The sequence below is a fragment of the Poecilia formosa genome, unplaced genomic scaffold (assembly GCF_000485575.1).
Source record: "Poecilia formosa unplaced genomic scaffold, Poecilia_formosa-5.1.2 Scaffold263, whole genome shotgun sequence".
NCBI classification, from domain to species: Eukaryota; Metazoa; Chordata; class Actinopteri; order Cyprinodontiformes; family Poeciliidae; genus Poecilia; species Poecilia formosa.
Genome location: NW_006800202.1, coordinates 513,725 through 531,538, shown reverse-complemented (window position 1 = coordinate 531,538; position 17,814 = coordinate 513,725). Strand labels below are relative to the sequence as shown.

The following is a 17,814-nucleotide window of genomic DNA, read 5'->3' as shown; positions in this document are numbered from 1 at the left end:
CTCTCTCTCTCTCTCTCTCTCTCTCTCTCTCTCTCTCTCTCTCTCTCTCTCTCTCTCTCCTCTCTCCCTCTTTCTCTTTTTCTCTCTCTGTTTTTCAAGACATTATTGAGTAAATGGCAACAACAAAAATGTTATACAGAAGAATGCAACACATTAACAAAAAACTAGTGTGGTTAATTAAATAAATGCAAAAATTCACATGAATTATTTTGAAAGCCTCTTCAGGTTCTCCTCATGGTAGGAATCAACATGACTGAATTTAGTGCTTTAGCGTTAGCTTCTGCTAATGTTAGTGTAAAACTTCAGCATTAGGGGAGCTAATGTTCATGATTAGTGCTTTAGGGTTAGCATAGCTAATTGTTTAGCTAGCACAGCCTAGCACTGGTTATGTTTTATAAAACAACATCTTTGCCTCTTAAATCTGAGCTGAACATGCTGAAAACATCTAGAGACCTGAGAAATGATCACCTCAAACCAAAAATTCCTCTGATTCCAGTCCACTGAAGCTCTGCATGAATGAGATGATCAGTGGAGAAACTGGAATTAAAATCACCAAAGTGTCGCCTCCTAACACCCAGTTTCCCTGCTAAAACAGATTCAGCTCTTCCATGGATTCACTGCAGCTGTTTTCTTCTTCCAGATAACAAGATGAGATACTGATGATGAAACTGATATGAAGCTTTGATAAATCACTTTGTCCTCTAAGTACTGGACCAGTAATTAGCCCAGATTTCATGCTGTGTTTATGTGTGAAAAATGATTGGTTTTAATTAAACAAAAATATTTGAATTCTTAGCTTAGATGGTTTTCATCATGTTAAGTGTCTCAGTCTTCCTCCAGTGCAGATAAAGTAATATTTATGGTTTATACGTTATGCTAATTATTAGCCACATTAAACAGCATTTCTGCAGAACAACAGAAGCAGCTGGTTTTTCAGCTGTGGAGTCTGGTTTGTCACAAGGTTGAAAATAATCCAAACATGGTGAGAAATGAGGGACGAGGATCAGTTTTACCACAACAATCTCAGCAAAACATGAAGCAGACACAGCAGACTGTTCTTTCCTCAAGGTTGGAGGTCTGCTGCTGTTAGCAGGACGGAGGTCAGAAACTGTTTCTGCTCATTCAGGTTTAAAAGGCTGCAGAACGAATCTGAATCTGGCTAGAAAATAAAACATCAAAACATCAAAAAGGCTGCAGGTAACAAACAAAATGGGAGCCGGAGATGAGAGGAGAAAATGACGCACTGGATCTTTGCGTGACTCATCTCAGAGAGGAAGGAGCAAGTTTTAAAATCCCTTAAGTCAGCCTGAAACCTGGATAAATGAGCTTTCTCCTTCTGATCCCATCAAAATGTAACCAAATTTTATTAAATCACATTTTTATACTTTATGGACATAAGAGAGAAAATGAGACAAAGTCTAAATATCAACGAACATATGAGGAAAAATACCAGAGTAAGAAATGTCCTCTGTGTTTCCAAACTGCATCATGTTTAACTGTCATGCGCACCCAGAACAAATGCGCAACGGAAGCCTTTTTTACGCACAAATCCCCTGACAGCATCAGACACACCCCTCCATGTTTCCCCCCTTTAGACGGAAGATAAACACATTCAAAACATTCCTGCAGCAGCAGCGCCGGTTTCTCTACCTGAACGGAGAGGATCTGCTGCTCCTTCACGGACCACTGCCGACAAGTTGGACTTTTGTTTTTATCCCACTTCCAGTGAGAGAGAAAAAAATATTCCCACTGCTTTCAAGTCGACTGTGGAGCTGACAGGGGTCCAAGGATGGAGTCAGGGAAGGTGCGCACTCAGTATCTGCAAAAGGGAGAGCGAGGTAGGCAGAAACAGGAGAGAGAGAGAGAGAGAGAGAGAGAGAGAGAGAGAGAGAGAGAGAGAGCGCAAAAATCTGCGGAGGGTCCATTTTCTTTCCTTCCCTCAACGGAGGAACATTTGATTTTCTCCAACAAAAGAGATTTTGTTTTATTAGATTAGTTTACGCATATATTTATTTATCTTTTTAAAGATGTTCTGTAGATTTTATTGCGTTTTTGGCGCAAATTCCTCACCTTTTTTAAACGGATCCAAACAGAAGGTAAGACCTGAAAATATCTGCTGTCCTCATTTGATACACATGATTATTAAAACTCACCTTCCAGTATGGCCTAAAATTTACCCGGTGCTGTAAATGTTTGAACGCATTTATCATTAAAACGAGAGGAAAACGCACATATTTTATTTATAAGCACCGAACTAACAGAGGCAGGATATAAGGTTAAATCTGAAATTTAATTATATTATTTTTCTTTTATTACTCAGATGATTTATTCTTTATGTTTAAAAATGTTCCCTGTAGTGTCTTGTCTGCGCGCATGACGCGCCATGAAAACACCCAGGCTGCACATCTGACGCCCTCCTCTTCCTACAAACATGAATTATTTCTCCTCAAATCAGAAAATATTTCATTATTGTTTCACTTTGATGCCCTAAAATCCCTCATGTGGTTTAAAGCAGCAAAAAACTCATGAAATGATTCATATTTTCTTAAGGTGAAAATGGATTCGTCGTAAGGAGCAGAGAGGGAAAAAGCTTCATCACATGACGGATGATGATGATGATGATGATGATGTGGCGCAAAGATCCTTAATAATCCGCAGCGCAGGTGAGAGATTCAAGACTTTATAACGTCTCTGTTTGTTCTACAAATTCCTGCAACGCACATTTTCCTGCTGGTTGGTTCCCGAACTCAGAGCGGTATCTGTCGGACCTGTTCGTCTGGATAAAGACCCATGAGGGTCATTCCAGAGGGACCTAACCCGCCATGCGTCCTGCGGTGAATCTGCCCTCCCGCTTGGTCCTGCGGGGCAGGAAGGAGGGCTGCGGGTCTCTGAGCAGAAAGTCTTCCTCACCGCCTCTAATTGAAGGACCGCAGATGTGATGCTTTTAGCTCCGAGGTCCCTGGAGTTCAGAAAACAGGTGTGATGTGGAACCAAATGAGGCGTTTTCGCCCCCTGGTGGAGAAATCAGCAAAATGCAAGTTAATTTACGCATTTCCTGGGGACAAATAACTGTTTCTTATCGTTTTAAAAAATTTATTTTTCAGTCATTTGGTTCTGCATATGCACACTTTGAAATCTAAATCTCAGATTTAGACTGAACACTGAAAGGCCGGATGGAGTCAAAGGTCAGGAACTCTGACTGAATTATTGGCGTCTATTTCACATGCAAAACAACAGTTTTCAGATTTTATTTGACAAAATCCAAATAATCTAATCAAATGAACAAATAAAAATGGTAAATAATATAGAGAATTAACCAGATGAGAGAATTCTGGACATTTTAGCAGTTATTTTATATCTGCTGTCCTCATACTGATGGTACAAAGTTCTTTTAAAACAAAATATAAGAAAATATGTTTCAAACTCATATTATTTTTTATTTTATTCACTTGAAGCTCCTTCCATGCTCTATTAATCACATTTCTGTCATATTTCTATAAATCATAAATCTTTACATAGCTTTGAAGCAGAAGCTTATAGTTTTATATGTCACTGCAGAAATAAAAAGCAGATTAAAAAGAATAAAGACATGCAGCAAAGTGAGGTCAGAATTGAAAATCTGAGTGTCGCTGAATAATTTAAACTCTGTGGATCTGAACTTTAACCTGCTGCAGCTTCTGCAGGGAATTCTTCCCTGACTGAAATAAGACTCCAGCCTTCTTAAACCTTCATGCCGACTCGGTTCTCTTCACTTCATTTAGCATTTCTGTACCAAATGATCAACTTTGGATTCAAGTTATGCTTTTTATAACAATATCAAACTTTTTGGGATTTAAACTCAGAAAAACAGTTTTAAATTTGAGATGGTTTTACTTTTATGTCTGCAGGTATAAATTGATGCTTCAGCCCTCCTGTTTCCACATGCAGACATTTTCACTTTGTCCTTTTTCTTTACGCTCTTCTTTCCTCCACGTAAAGAAGAGCGCTTTAAGCTTTAATAGTGTTTTACAGATTTCAGCTCAAACCTGAAATCTGTAAATCAGATTTGATTTAATCTCCATTTGACTGAGGAAGACTCAAAGTTGAACCTCATTTTTTCCTGGAGGTTTGTTGTTTCTCAGCTGAGTTTTCTGATTCAGCTGCAAACATGTGAAGATGTTTCTGGATCTCTGCGGGACTCAGGATTTTATTTCTACACTAAAGGAGAAAATCTGTGGATTAAAACATTGGTTGAAAGGTTTGGAATTCTTGGTGAAAAAATGATTAAAGTTAGTAAAAAAAAAAAATCCTCTAATTATTCTCTGCAAACTTCAGGTTTAAACTATAAACCTCTTAGATTAACAGGTTTGTCTGATTGCAAGATTCCCAAATGTAGGTAAATGAAAAAGTTACAGAATAAAATTACAGCTTATAGAAATATGATCAATAAAGCATGGAGGGGACTTTAAAATAAAAACTTTGAGTTTCAAAACATATTTTCTTTCAATTACAGCAAACTATATGAAAAAAATGCATGAAGTTGAGTGCATATGCATCATGCATGTGTTTGTAGCTTCAGTAGCTTTCATTCAGTAGTAAAGCTGATCAGTATAACAGAAATAATTAAGTCAATAAGTTTTCTTTTCACACCTTTATTTATGTCGATGCAAACATTTATAAACCCAAACAGAACAAAAAAACATGAACATAGTCACATATCTGACATGCCAGGAGACGTTCAGGGTCCAGTTTTCCTGCACGTAAAGAAGAGCGCTTTAAGCTTTAATAGTGTTTTAACAATAAGTGGGACGATCCAGAACCACAAACCCGATAGCCCCCAAAAAAAACACAAACCCAAAACCCCCCAAAAAATATGGACAATAAATCTGGACTGTGGTCTGCAGGCTCAGGCCCCCCACCCACCTGGCAGAGTATAAAATGTATAAAAATAAAATAGGAGCAGGAACTGGCACATTCAGGCACTCAGGATAAAAAAAACAGAGAAGACTGGAGGTGACAACGAAAGAAAAGTGATGATTATGTGACACCTTACAGGTTAGAAAAATTCAATTAGAAGTCTAACACTTGGTGCCTCTCCTGTGTTCATTAAAAAGCTGCAGACAGGAAACAAAAATATGATTTTTACACAAAAATTGCACAGAAGATTAAGCCAGCCGCCAAATTTAACTGATTTCCTCCCAACAGAGAATAAGAAAGTGTAGTGTGACTGAAATGAAAGCAACTTTCTAGTTCCATCACTTAGTGTCTTTAACCATCAATAAAATATAAAGTTTTATCAGCTACATAAAGATCTCAGCTCATAATAGTGTACAAATGATTAATAATATGTAAAAAAAAATGACATAACTCAACATGAAGGTGGTAGTGTGATCACAGGTCATACATGGTGATTTTTTTTTTTTTTCTTTTACATTCATCGTTCTGGAAACTTCCAGATGCTCGTTGGTTACTGTGGCAACAGCTTCCCAAACCCCCTGAAAGCTTCCCAAACTAGGCCAGTACTCCACAAAGTGCAGAAATGTGATTTTATATCTTGAAGCTGGACTTTACATTGACACTTCATGGAAAATATGATGACATATTATTAATATAATGGATACAACAAGCAGATATTTCATGTTAATGCAGCTTTTAAAGCAGTTTCATGATAAATAGGCTGATATTTATAGAGGTTATCTGCAAAAACACCAAGTCTTACCAAATAATGTGTCTAGTTTCTACTCCAAATATATTAGCACACTAGAAATAAAACAAAACTAACTTAAAAAGTAATAAATGAGTAATGAATAAGCTTATTTTAAGTCAATACAGAAAGTGCTGGTTGGACTGGCAGAATTTTCCACTAGAAACAGAAAAAAATTTGTTACTGGTGAAAATTATCTGCCAGTGGAACTAGTATTGTTTTACCTAGATACATGAATTATTGACTTAAAACAAGCTTATACTTTAGTTTTGTCCATTTTCAAATGTACTCACATATTTTCCCTAGAAAATAGACAAACATATTTGGTAATATTTTGTTTTTTCTCAATTTCTTTGCCTTCTGTTAGATTCTGTTCTGCCCCATAAATACACATTTGTGTCTAAATGCTTTTAAAAAAAAATAAATTAAATCTAAGCGAGTGTTTTTATTTTATTAAGGTAAATTTATCTCTATGTTTTAATTGGCTGTGATGTGAAAGCAGCCAATCAACAGCCTGTTTGCGTGCAGCGGGATTTGGTAGACGTTGCCTTCAGGATCGCGCGGTAAAAGGAGATTTTGCAGACAGAGAGAGCGGGAGTGGGAATGTTAAGCCTTCCCTTCCTCCTCCTCCTCCTCCTCCTCATGTGCACTTGCGCAGCGCCTCCTGCATCTTCTCCTGCACATGCTCCATCTTCTCGGCCCACTCCTCGCTCAGCCCCTCCTCGTCGTCGCCGATGATGGCGGAGAAGCCCATCAGGGCGATGAGGCCGATGCAGAACAGATACGTGAGGCGCGTACAGAGGCGCTCCATGACGCGGCGGTCGCCCTGCGAGTGCTTCAGGTACACCTCCAGGATGGGCCGGCTGAACAGCTTCCGCTTGCCCACCACGCCGTCGTACAGCGTGTGCAGGTTCTGGTCACCCAGGTCGTTGGCGTAGCTCTCCTCGAAGTCCTCCTTCTTACCGTTGCGGTGCTCCGGCCGCGCCTCCACCATGGCCATGAACTTCCTGAACTGGTTCTTCAGGTTCTCCTCCACGTGGCAGTACTGGCCGTCCAGCGTCTCCTTCTCGATCTGGACCAGCGTCCGGCGGTTCTGCTGGGACAGCTCATCCAACCTCTGGTGGACGGAGCCGAACTCACGCTTCAGCGTGCGGATGTCCTCATCGTCCACGTGGTGCAGCACCACCCGGATCAGGGAGCCCGCCACGCCGAAGATGGGGTTGACCACGGCCGCCGCCGACGAGATGGTGGCCACGCACTGGAGGACTTTGACTAGGCCCTGCTTCAGCTTGCTGTGGTCCTCTTGTATCTCCTCATCCATCATGGTGACGATGATCTGCAGCAGAGGAAAGGAAAGATTAGTCAGCTAACAAAAAACTGCTGGACGTTAAATTGTCCCAGTAATTATTGTGATAAACGATAATATTGTTGTTTTAAGACCATTTTCAGGCAATACGTATTCATAATGCCACAATAACAAGTTCTGGAACTGGAAGATACTTAGCTATCCAAAATAAAACACACAACTATATTATTTCCCTTATAAATGGTGTTTTCAGCAGCAGCAGTGAGTCTTTGGTCTCCCTTGGTTTGATTAAAGCCGATGTTTTCCTGGGATCGACTCTGGTTCTGGGTTTCCTGGGTTCGGTCCACAGACAGACTCCTGGTAACAGACGTGATCCATCATCCAGCTCTGCCTGGTTCCAGCTGCTAGTGTGTTTGTTCCCGTTAAAACGCCCCACTGCTCACATGCATCTCATCTCCATTATGTTACCGTGGAAACTAGCTCATCAATCTCATTCACCCCGCCTTCTGGAGGCGCACTGCCGTTAGAGAAACTGTTCATCTCAAAGAAAACAAAACATTTGATTTGTTTTGGTTTTTCTAATGTTTTTTTTTATAATCATAATGGTAAAAACACATTTTAAACTTTTAGTACAACATTAATATGGAGTAAATAAAGCACTGTAGCTGGTTTCATATTTTATCAACCTGAACTGTTTCTGACCCAGTTGATAATGGGAATTTTATGGGATTTCAGCTCAATTCAAACTCCAAGGATGGCTGGAATAGAAACATTTTACTGTGACGTTTGCACCTCTGTCACCATTTCTCTTAAGTTCTACATTAGAACCCTGAAGAAATGAATCTAGGTTATTATATTTAACCCAAACAAACGAAATAACAAAAACTGAAATTGAGAAAACATTTTTGTTAGCTGAAATAAACTAAAATGGTAATTAATGGGGAAAAACTATAATTGACTGGAACTATATCATACTTTGTTTTTGAGTTATGAATCTAATATTAGCCTTTTCAACTGATGTGAGTGTTTTGTTTTTCCTCCACACAAGCAGTTTACGTCACCTCTCTCTCCTCCTGGCGGCACTTAAGCTAGTCTGCAAAATGGCGACAACAAAAGCGGTTAGCTGAACAATAATTTAATACATTTTTTGAGGATGGTATCTTCTGCTGAGTATTCATTACCAAATTGATGTATAATTAATAATACCGTAGCTTTATAACCCTGGTTCTGTTAAACATGATCACTGAATGAACTGGATAAAGAAGGCTGCAGATTAAACTCTTCTGGAACGTTCTAACTCTGATTGGCAGATTTTTGTCCCTGTCTGGGTGCCGTTGACAGCCATGAAGGAGTTAACAGCCTCCATGTTTGTTCATGACACAGCTTTTCAGCACCAGGCCGTTGTCTGTGGGTTTCTATGGACCGAGCCGATAGCTCCTCTGTGTGACACGACCAGCAGCTGGTGGGCGGCTCGCAGCTGCTAAACGTGTTTATTACGTAACGGAAGCTCACAAAGCCACATGATCTCAGGCTTATTCTGATAGGAGCTGGGACATCTGACACCCAAGACTTATTTTTTAAACTCCTACAGGAGTAAACAGTGTTTTACTTCCTGAACGGACCAGAACCAGTCACATTACAGCAGTGGTTCTGATCATCAAAGAACCACCGAGGCCCCAGGGCGACATGATTTCCGTTTTACTTTCTCTTCCTGTTAGCGCCACAAGGGGGCGGCATTTCACCCGCTTTTCCAGAAACATCCACAGCATCCATCCGATTTCAGCACCACAGCTGTGGACTGAAACTACTGCCTCAGCTTAACCCTTTAAATGCAGAAAAACGGGCCAAATATGGACTTTAAATTGATTGAATCTGCAAAAATTACCCGTTTTATCTTTAATATTCAGGAAGTCAACTTTCAGACACTTAAATAGATCAAATTAAACTTGTTTGGTGTGTTTGAAAACCTGACTGTGTTGAATAAATAAAATCATCACAGCTGTTGTTCTAAGACACATTTATACTGCATTATACTGCTGCTTCAAAAGGGCCATTTTTATAATATAGATGATTATAAATGACACCTTGTCTAAACATTTGCTATTTAAAGACAATTATTAGATTACTCTGTATTTTAACTTGTCTTGTTTTGTTATTCTTTCAGAAAATTCACTGGAAAAAGGAGACAATCTGTTTTTCTCAGCACAATACAACAAACTCCAACAGATAATGCAGGTAACTAAAGGGTTAATCCTTGCGTTTCTTTTTCAAATATGATTTATCTATCAATAATATTGCATTTTGTAATCATTACTTAAAATAATGAGAATTAATGTGTATTTTGTAAATGACGTGACTTTAGGTTGGTAAAGCCCCACTGAAGGCTGTTTTAGCTCTAAATTAACCCTTTGTGCTAATTTAATTGACCTAATATTTATTGCAAAGCTTTAAAAATAACCTCAACCAACTAAATGTCATGATTGTGAGAATTTTTAGTGTTTTAAAGCGGGAATTAGTTCTAACTTTCAAACTGAAAGGATAAAACTCCATTAAAACGTTAATTAGTTCTCATTAAGCAGACCAATTACAGTCATTTTGTTGAAAAACCTGTAAAGTGAGCCAGCCAACAACAGCTCAGCCTTTATAAACAGGAGTCTCAGCACGTCTAATGTAACAGAACAGACATAAGGCCCAGATTTTATGCACAAATGGATTTTTATGAGTTACTTGGAGACAATAAAATGTTTAAAAAAACGATGTATGTGGGTTTAAGGCTGACAGCAGGCAGCTCTGACTGTCTGAACAGGAAGTGCCAGGCTCTTCTCACCTGTTTCCAGGCAGCACAGAGGCCATCTTGAATGTTTTCAATCACAACAGCGATGCTAGGCCAACTGTAAATATATTCTGATCTTACAGTAAGTCTCTGCACAAAGCTCACCGGTTACATTTTAGTGCCTGGTTTTGGGTTGTTTTCTGGGATTTGATCATATTTTCTGACTGTTTTCCTCTACAGACCTCTTCCTGCTGGCTAATAGGCTTCTCAAAGGAAGAAGGTCCCACAAGCTGAAATTCCCCAAACAATAACTGAACCAACGTCCCAATCCTCCAACAATCAAGCGTCATCCGGAGTTTTTTGTTTGTGAGTGTTATAATAAGCAGCACATCCCCTCAGCAGCAGCCCAGGCCCACAGAGCTGCCTTCCTGCGCAGCTATGGCTCCCCCTAGCTACCTCTCCGTATTTCCTTGTTAGTGCACACCCAGAGCCCTGACCCTCCCTGCCTAAAAAACACACCAAATACACCAAAATACACCTGAAAAGTTGACTTTCTCTCCATATATCCCGAGTAAAGCGTCTCCATTTGCCTCCCAGACGACACTGGGCCCCATTGGTCCCAGCAGAACAGAGGATTTCTTACCTTTTCAAACTGGCTCTGACTAAAACTGCCTTTCCAAAGTCCCAAGCTCGACACCCTCCTTCTTCTTCCCAGCAATCCCTGCAAAAAAGGACACTTCCATGTATGTTGAATATGTGGGGGTGATCAAATTGGACAAAACCATTTTTTAAATCCAAATTAGCCCCTCCAAATGTAAAATAAGGTTATTTAGGCCTCAAATAGATAAAAGCACCAATATGGCACCAAAAATACCATTTTAAATGGGTGAAATAATGAAACCCCCTACCTTGGAAATACACTGTCCCACCCCCTAAATTTCACACTTCTTCTGCTCCATCCAATAGCCAAACAGTTGTTGAAGAGACGCAGTTGTCGTTGAGTGCGCAGCTGAACTCTTGGAGACGCTCAGCTGATTTCAGCGCGTTTCCAAAGCCCGGAGCATCTCAGGCAGCCTGCAGAAGCACAACTGATGGGCTTTGTTGGTCAGACCGGCTGTTTTTGTTGCGGAATAGATTTGAAAATGTGGCGGAAAGTTTAAAATCCAGATTAAAATCCAGTGAAACCCAAAGAGCGCAGCGAATCCAAGTTAGACCTCTCCAAATTCAGCAGGTGTGTCCAGAGGCACAGAGAACTCTCCAAAGGCTCCAGGGAGGAAAAAACAAGAAGTTCATCAGAGTTTAAAGGTAAAAATTCAAATTTTATCTAAATATTACAATTTGAGTTAAAAATATTTAGCGACTCTCAAATAAAGTCAAACTTAAAGAGCGCAAAGGAAAGCGAATGCAATGTTCCTAGAGGCGCAGTGGCTTTATCGGAAATACAGCTTATTATTTTATCTGTTTCTAAGTATTTACTGCTTAAATGTTTATAAACAGATACTAATAGCTCTGGATCACACATTAATACGTAAACGTCCGGTCTGCTTGAGCAGAAAAGCGAAAAAGCTTAAAGAAAAGCAGTGAACGCATCCAGTCAGCGCGTTGAAATCCTCTCAGTCTGCGCCTCCAGCAAGGCTTCAGGAGGCTTCACACCATTTCTGCAGCGGATAAAATCAGCGAATCCTCGGGTGTGTTCACTCCTCCGACCGTTGAGGACGTTTCCCCAAAACAAACCTGCATGCAAATGATGATGCTGCCTCCAGCAGCGTTAAAGCGGCCCTGCCTCCACCTGCCTCCCTCCGGCATGTTTACATCCGCATGTAGGCTCCATTAGGACGGCCGTCCGCCTCCATGCGTGTCCAGAACGGCGACAAACACCTGCAAATCCTCTACCATTCCCCCGTATCTGAAACCCCAACCTTGGACACACAGCGGCACACCAGCGGCGCTGTTCTTCCTGCGCGTCACTCTGCGCATAAAACAGGAATAGAAGAAGCTCTGTCCGTTAGAAACCACAAAGCTTTCATTATATCTGCAGACATGAATGAGAGGATCGCGCCTCACATCTTGCTGCTGGTGGAAACATCCGCACATAGAGGCTTTGTTTAGCGCCATGTGCGCAGCCGCATGTGCGCAGCGGCAGCTGAACAGCGGCTCACATTTCAGATCCAGACAGCAGTCATGGTGGGACAAACAGTCAGTCATGATTCTGCAGTAAAGACCACACTTGTGCAACATCAGCAGCTGCGCGTTGGGCCGCAGTCAGAACGCGTAATGCACAGGATTCAGGCTGACAGTCTGTGATGTAAGACGCATGTTTTTGTATTTTTATGTTTTTGTTTCTGCAGCGCTGCACACAGATGGAGGAGCGATGGCAGGAATCACTCCAGGACAAGAATCAGGTAGAAACCAGCAGAAACAGGCATCATTTCTACATTCTAACCTCATTTTGTTGTTTCACATTATTTTATTCAAACTAAGTAATGTTTTTTATTATTGTTTTTCATACACAAGGAAAATGTTCATTTGAAATATCTTAAGTTCTTAATAAAAGTGCAATATGAGGATGTAAAATCTCATATTTTCCTCTTTTGTTATAATTTTGTTTATTCACACAAAAATATAAATTGTTGGTATAGTTGCAAGTGATGTAAATGTATGCTCATTACAGTGCCTTATTAATAATAAAAGTTAAATCCATATTACTGTGTTCTTTTTTATTATGCAAGAATAAATGGTCATTTTGAAATCACATTATATGAACTTTTAAAATTATCCCAGAAATTAGAATTCCACAGCTGCATTTAAATATATTTATTATTTAACAGGTGGAAAATAGAGAGAGGTACAAAACATGAAAAGATTTATTTTAGTAGAAACTCAGCTGATCATTTTTAGAAACATAAAACAGGGAAATCATTTTACTGCTGCTGGTAGGTGCAGTAACACATACTGAACTCCAGGGGCGCTGCACATCTACAACATCAGGATGAATGTGGAAGATCTCAGGGTTCAACATGTAAAAACTGAACCAGGGAAGGCTGAGATGAAGACAGATGTCAATGATCTGAGTGAAATGTTGAATTCAGGAAAGAAAAACTGAAATTATAATTTTAGTTCAGATTCCCGGCTTTTTCCTTCAATAAGGGAGAAAACATGTCAGTAAATCAAATGTCATCTACAAAAATAAACCTGCTAGTTGCAGTTATGTTAACTTTTGTGTTATTTGAAACCAATTATCCATCTCTTGTCTCTCTCAAAAATAATACAAATAACATCACTCAAAATTAGAAGTTTTGTAAAAGCAGCTAATTTATGTGTTTGGATATTATTATTCAACTTGGATTGATTCAAAACACCAGAAAGCCGTTTTACACAAACAATCATATAGAAGGATTAAATCTGTTCAATCAGTAACATATTTTACTGAACAAATCATCCCAGAGGAACGATAATATTGTTGTTTTGAGACCATTTTCATCTAATATACTGATAATGAAAAGACTAATAAACTATAATTTTGCACAGAACACTCCACACTGGAACTGGAAGACAAGAAAACAACCAAAAACCATAAATAAAAAGCAAATAAAAACAACTTACAACTAAAACCACAAATAAAATGGATTCTGATGTCTCTGTTAAAACTGTCCTTCAGAAAATATTAATCAGTATAAAGGTAATTACCTAGCTTATTTAAATTTATCATGTAATTAACTGATTAATTGCTTTTTGTAACAGAATTATCAATCACATGACGACGGTGGAGAGGAAACGAGAAGAAACCTGCAGCTAAAACATCGAGTTTTTGAAAAAAAAAAAAAAAATCAGTCAGGAAGCGCATCATCAAATACAATATTATTGGATGGACTTCAAGTTTAGTAAAAATCAGAGTTAATTGTGGGTAATCTTGCAATCTCTTCATTTTCCTCTATTGAAGAACCTGGAATCCTGTTTTCCTTCATAATCGATGGATGTCAGATGTACGAGTTAAAGTTTTCACAGATGAGTTTGTTAAACCAGTCAGTCAGTGAAAGCAGTCTGCTGCAGTCATTTTTAGATCTAGATGTATTCTAGATGCATTTTCATTTCATTTTTATTTCAGTTTTCATGATATTCCTACAAAAATGTAACAATTTGACTTTAAAGTTTGTGTTTTTTACTAAACCTTCCCTTTAGATTTGATTAGAGTTACTTGAACCTGGTCTCCCTATGTCCAATAAACCCTGGAATCTGAATAAAAACGTTTGTAAAAGCACGACTGTGATCATCAGCTGCACATTATTCCAGTGATAACCAGGGGCCCCTCTCCGTTGGGCACCTGTGTGGCTACAGCAGGGTTCAGGTGTCCGTACTGCAGGCCCTCGGTGGGGTGGCGAGCCGTTTTCCTGTCGTAGTACCTCCGGGAGGCGGCCCTCCACATCTCCCTGCGCATCATCTGGGACTCCTCCGGCAGGTCTGAGATTATCCGTTTCCTTCGCTCCTCCACCAAACAGCCGCGCTGAGCGCTGACTGTGTGGCCGCCGCCGTGGAGGCTCGCCTGCTGACGGGCGATTTTACGGGCGTAGTATCTTTTGGAAGCTGCTCTCCAGGCCGCCCTCTTCAGCCTCTGGGCCTCCTCCGTCAGCTGCGACATGGGAACATTCTTCTTTTTGTTCCTAGGAAAGACGGCAGGTGGGAAAAGATCAAGATCGATCCGAATCAGGGGTGAAAATCAATAGTCAATTTACGATTACTTGTAGATTAAAAACCGTTCCAAGCGATTAACTATTAACGTCCATCTAGACCTTCTTTTAGTGTTGTAGTTTGGCCGCCATCCAGCAGAAGGCGTCACTGCTCATCCCTAAGCAGAACCAGTTGATACAGAAACAAAGATGGCAGCACCATACCAGAACAAGAGAGACACGGTCCAAACCGGGTTTGTGTGGGAAGCAAAATTAACTTTACGGGGTTCTATTTTGAAACATAAAACTTTGACAAGTTCCTGACGTTTTACCTTTATGATGATGTATTTGAGACTTTGTAGATAGAACAAAAGTAAATTTATACAGAAAAACTGACAAATTCAGAGTTAGGTACTCTAGAAAAAACTTGAACATTTCTGAGTTTCAAAAGTCTTTTGAAACTGAAGTGCCGACTGCAAACCAGACGAGGAGTTATTCAGTGACATTGTTTGAAAACATTCGACTTTTGAAACACAGTTTCAATCCACTTATTAGAGTGAAGTTTTAACATTCTTTACAGAGAAACCACAGACAATACTTCTGTTCTTGGGGAATTAATCTTTTTTATTTTTCTCTTCAACAACTTAACAGGTTTTTGTTTTGTTATATTTTATAAATGTGTCTAAGTTTAGTAATATGATAAAATCACAATTTTATGTTCATCCCCTCTGTATTTAACACAGTTGACACAAAATAATGTTGATTCTTTTAATTCAGCATATATGAAACATTTTTTTCCTTATGATTCAGAAGAAAACTCAATTTGTTAAGAAAATGGCGGTTGATCAATTAATTGTTAGTTGATCAATACAAGCAATCAACTTTGAATTAACTAATTAATCAATAACTTGCATCTCTAGTCTGGATTTACATATAAATAAAGCCACTCTCTGGGCTGGATCAGTTTCAGTTCGGCACAAAAATCTTTAAAAAAATAAAAATTGTAAATATTTTCTGTATTTATTTTGCTATAATCTATGTCTCACCTCAATTGATCTCCTGCAGAGCTTTGAAAACCAGCAGGATTTACTGGAGTTTTTTCCCTCAGCATCTGACCCTCGTCGTTCTCCACATGTTCTGCAGGAACTAAGAGAGGTGGGATATAACATTAGATGTTTTTACAATATAAACATATTAATTAGGAAATAAGTGTGCATGAATTCTGAGTCCAAGCACCTGGTGAATGATGCTTCCCATCAGAACTCTGCTGGTCCAGACATGGACTTCCTGGTTGCTCCTGAGATTCTGCAGCTCTCTCCTCGCTCAGCTCCCATTCTATCAGGACGGCATCCACATCACAGGGCTCTTCCTTCACCACGAGGCTGCTGGGAGATGTAGGCAGGTTCCTGGCGGCCTCTGTGCCCCCTGAAGCCTCTGAGGAGCGGGATGTGCAGGTGGAGGTTATGCCCAGGTAGCTGGGCGGTGATGGGAGGAGCGTCTCGTGGTACTGGGAAGGGAAATGAGATGAGGGTCGAGGATAAACGCCCACTGTGGAAGAAAAAGCCGCAGTAAATAACTAATATTCAGAAAAAACACAGTAGATCATATATTAGTCTGTGTTATGCATTTGTTGGAGTATCCACTTTTACCAGAATCCTTAAATGTTTTATATTCTCTCATTGTGGACTTATGGACGTCACATACAAGCGGCCTTCTAACTCTTCCTTCAATGATTTCTCTTCATATTGGTGCAGCTCCATTACATTTATCAGTATCGCTATTCTTACTTAGAGTAAACTTTGTGGCTACTCACTAAAAGTAACTTACGCTGAATGATAAATAAATATACCAGACCAGGAGTCACACCTACAGTTTTTGGTAAAGTGAGACTAGTCTTAAAAATACTTGAAGATAAATATTTTTGTCTGTCTGATTACAACTGTTTTAAATATCAGATCAGATGTTTTAAAGATCAAATTAGCATTATGTCGACTGAAAAAGTCAACGTAAATCTATTTCTACAGTTTTGTTTTTGTTTAAAAAGTTTGAGTACGTTTTACTTTTTATCTGAATAAACATGTTTAAGTAGAGCTACTCTTACTTGAGTACAATTTTTGGCTACACTAGAAAAATGTGGTGAGGACACCTGAGTTGTTACCAGTGTTTTTACTCGGGTTTAGTGATTACATCATCTAATCTGCGTGTTTTTTGTAGCTTTTCACTCGTGTTTTAGAGAGACACGTCCGTGGCGCTTACAGGAAAGGCTCAGGTCACAGTCCTGCGGTCCTGCTGTCACCTCAGGGCCCACTCCTCCTGCTTCAGACCGGATCTGCTCCCCTGTCTGTCGGTTAGCGGAGGTCCGGCTCCCGGCCTCGAACAACCCGCACGTGCAGCCATGTCTGCGCAGCACCTGCAGCTCGCGCTCGATCTCCGTGAGCCTGCCCTCCAGCCGCTGGATCTCTTTGTCCCTGTCGGCCACCATCCGCTGGTACTCCCGGGTCCTGGCGCCGTTCACCCCGTACAACACGTTCAGCACCGAATCTATCGCCAGCCTGACGGCGTTCTCCACCACCACCGCCTCCTCGTCGTGAAGCTGCGAGCGCAGAGTTTTGTTTTCGATCAGATTCATCCTGAGAGGCGACCTGTGGAGGTGAGCCGAGCTGCGGGAGGAGCCCCACCAGGAACAAGAGCAGGACCACCAGCTGAGCCCCCGCTGTCCGCTGGAACCACGACAAAATGGCGGATCCGAGTGATTTCTGTGGTGTAAAACCACGTTAAGCAAAGGTTTGCTCAAAAGTCTGAGTTATTTAGCTCAAACTGTTTCCCAATAAACAGCTCGGGGTATAACAGTCCCTCTCTTCTTCGTTTAAACATTGATTGTAAAAAGCCACAGCTCCCCCTTGTGGAGGCAATACAAATACAGCCCAAGCTCATCTAATCAACACATTAGACCAGGAGTCAGCAGCAGCCATAACAAGCTTTTTCTGTCTCCAGGCCAGCTCAACAAAATTCGATTGGATCCACAAAAGCAACAACAGTAGATTGTTTTACATGGTTGGCAAGAACTTTGAGATGTTTTCCTATGCGTCGTGCATTACCGCCACCTACTGGTATGGAATGTGACTCAAAATATTATTTTATACACATTTGGTCAATAATATTATATGTTGTAAACTTCGATATTTTGCTCTGCGTCACATTATTATTATTATTATTATTATTATTATTATTATTATTATTATTATTATTGCTTATTTTTTGTATTGTTTTTTGGTTTAAAAATCATATTTCATTAATCAACTTTAGTTTCTTTTAAAAATGTTACGACAATTTGAATACATTTACATTCTGCATTTCCTGTAGCATATCCATTAAATTAATGCTTCTT

At 39.9% G+C, this 17,814-nt stretch overlaps 3 protein-coding genes and 1 long non-coding RNA gene across 8 annotated transcripts in view; 1 reads left to right on the top strand and 3 right to left on the bottom strand.

Annotated features, from left to right (window-relative positions):
* The window catches only part of LOC103150806 (uncharacterized), a 5,367-nt gene extending 3,529 nt beyond the window's left edge, over positions 1-1,838 (bottom strand). Inside the window, exon 1 of the mRNA XM_007570549.2 lies at positions 1,651-1,838. The gene's annotated coding sequence lies outside the window, so the exon portion shown is untranslated. The remainder of the gene's footprint in view (positions 1-1,650) is intronic.
* A 27-nt stretch (positions 1,839-1,865) lies between these two features.
* On the top strand, positions 1,866-12,464 carry LOC103150805 (uncharacterized). Of its 4 annotated transcripts, none has more exons than XR_001664556.1 (6): positions 1,866-2,096; positions 2,551-2,663; positions 9,154-9,224; positions 9,796-9,904; positions 10,003-10,128; positions 12,111-12,464. It is a non-coding gene; the product is annotated as an uncharacterized LOC103150805 (long non-coding RNA). The 4 variants fall into 4 exon arrangements; XR_477591.2 differs by having other exon boundaries at positions 9,763-9,904; XR_001664555.1 differs by lacking the exon at positions 9,796-9,904 and having other exon boundaries at positions 10,003-11,067.
* Positions 5,406-10,477, bottom strand: rpz (rapunzel). 2 transcript variants are annotated; one of them, XM_007570548.2, is made up of 2 exons: positions 10,406-10,477; positions 5,406-7,019 (listed from the first exon to the last, which is right to left on the bottom strand). In XM_007570548.2, exon 2 carries the CDS (start codon positions 7,005-7,007, stop codon positions 6,324-6,326), a length of 684 nt encoding a protein of 227 aa, XP_007570610.1. In that variant the 5' UTR covers positions 7,008-7,019; positions 10,406-10,477; the 3' UTR covers positions 5,406-6,323. The 2 variants fall into 2 exon arrangements, with proteins under 2 accessions (XP_007570610.1, XP_016536436.1); XM_016680950.1 differs by lacking the exon at positions 10,406-10,477 and adding an exon at positions 9,817-9,898.
* A 97-nt stretch (positions 12,465-12,561) lies between the features above and the next one.
* On the bottom strand, positions 12,562-17,605 carry LOC103150802 (uncharacterized). The gene is made up of 4 exons (XM_007570547.2): positions 16,683-17,605; positions 15,663-15,974; positions 15,473-15,572; positions 12,562-14,420 (listed from the first exon to the last, which is right to left on the bottom strand). Exons 1-4 carry the CDS (start codon positions 17,053-17,055, stop codon positions 14,033-14,035), a joined length of 1,173 nt encoding a protein of 390 aa, XP_007570609.1. The 5' UTR covers positions 17,056-17,605; the 3' UTR covers positions 12,562-14,032.
* Between the last annotated feature and the right edge of the window lie 209 nt (positions 17,606-17,814).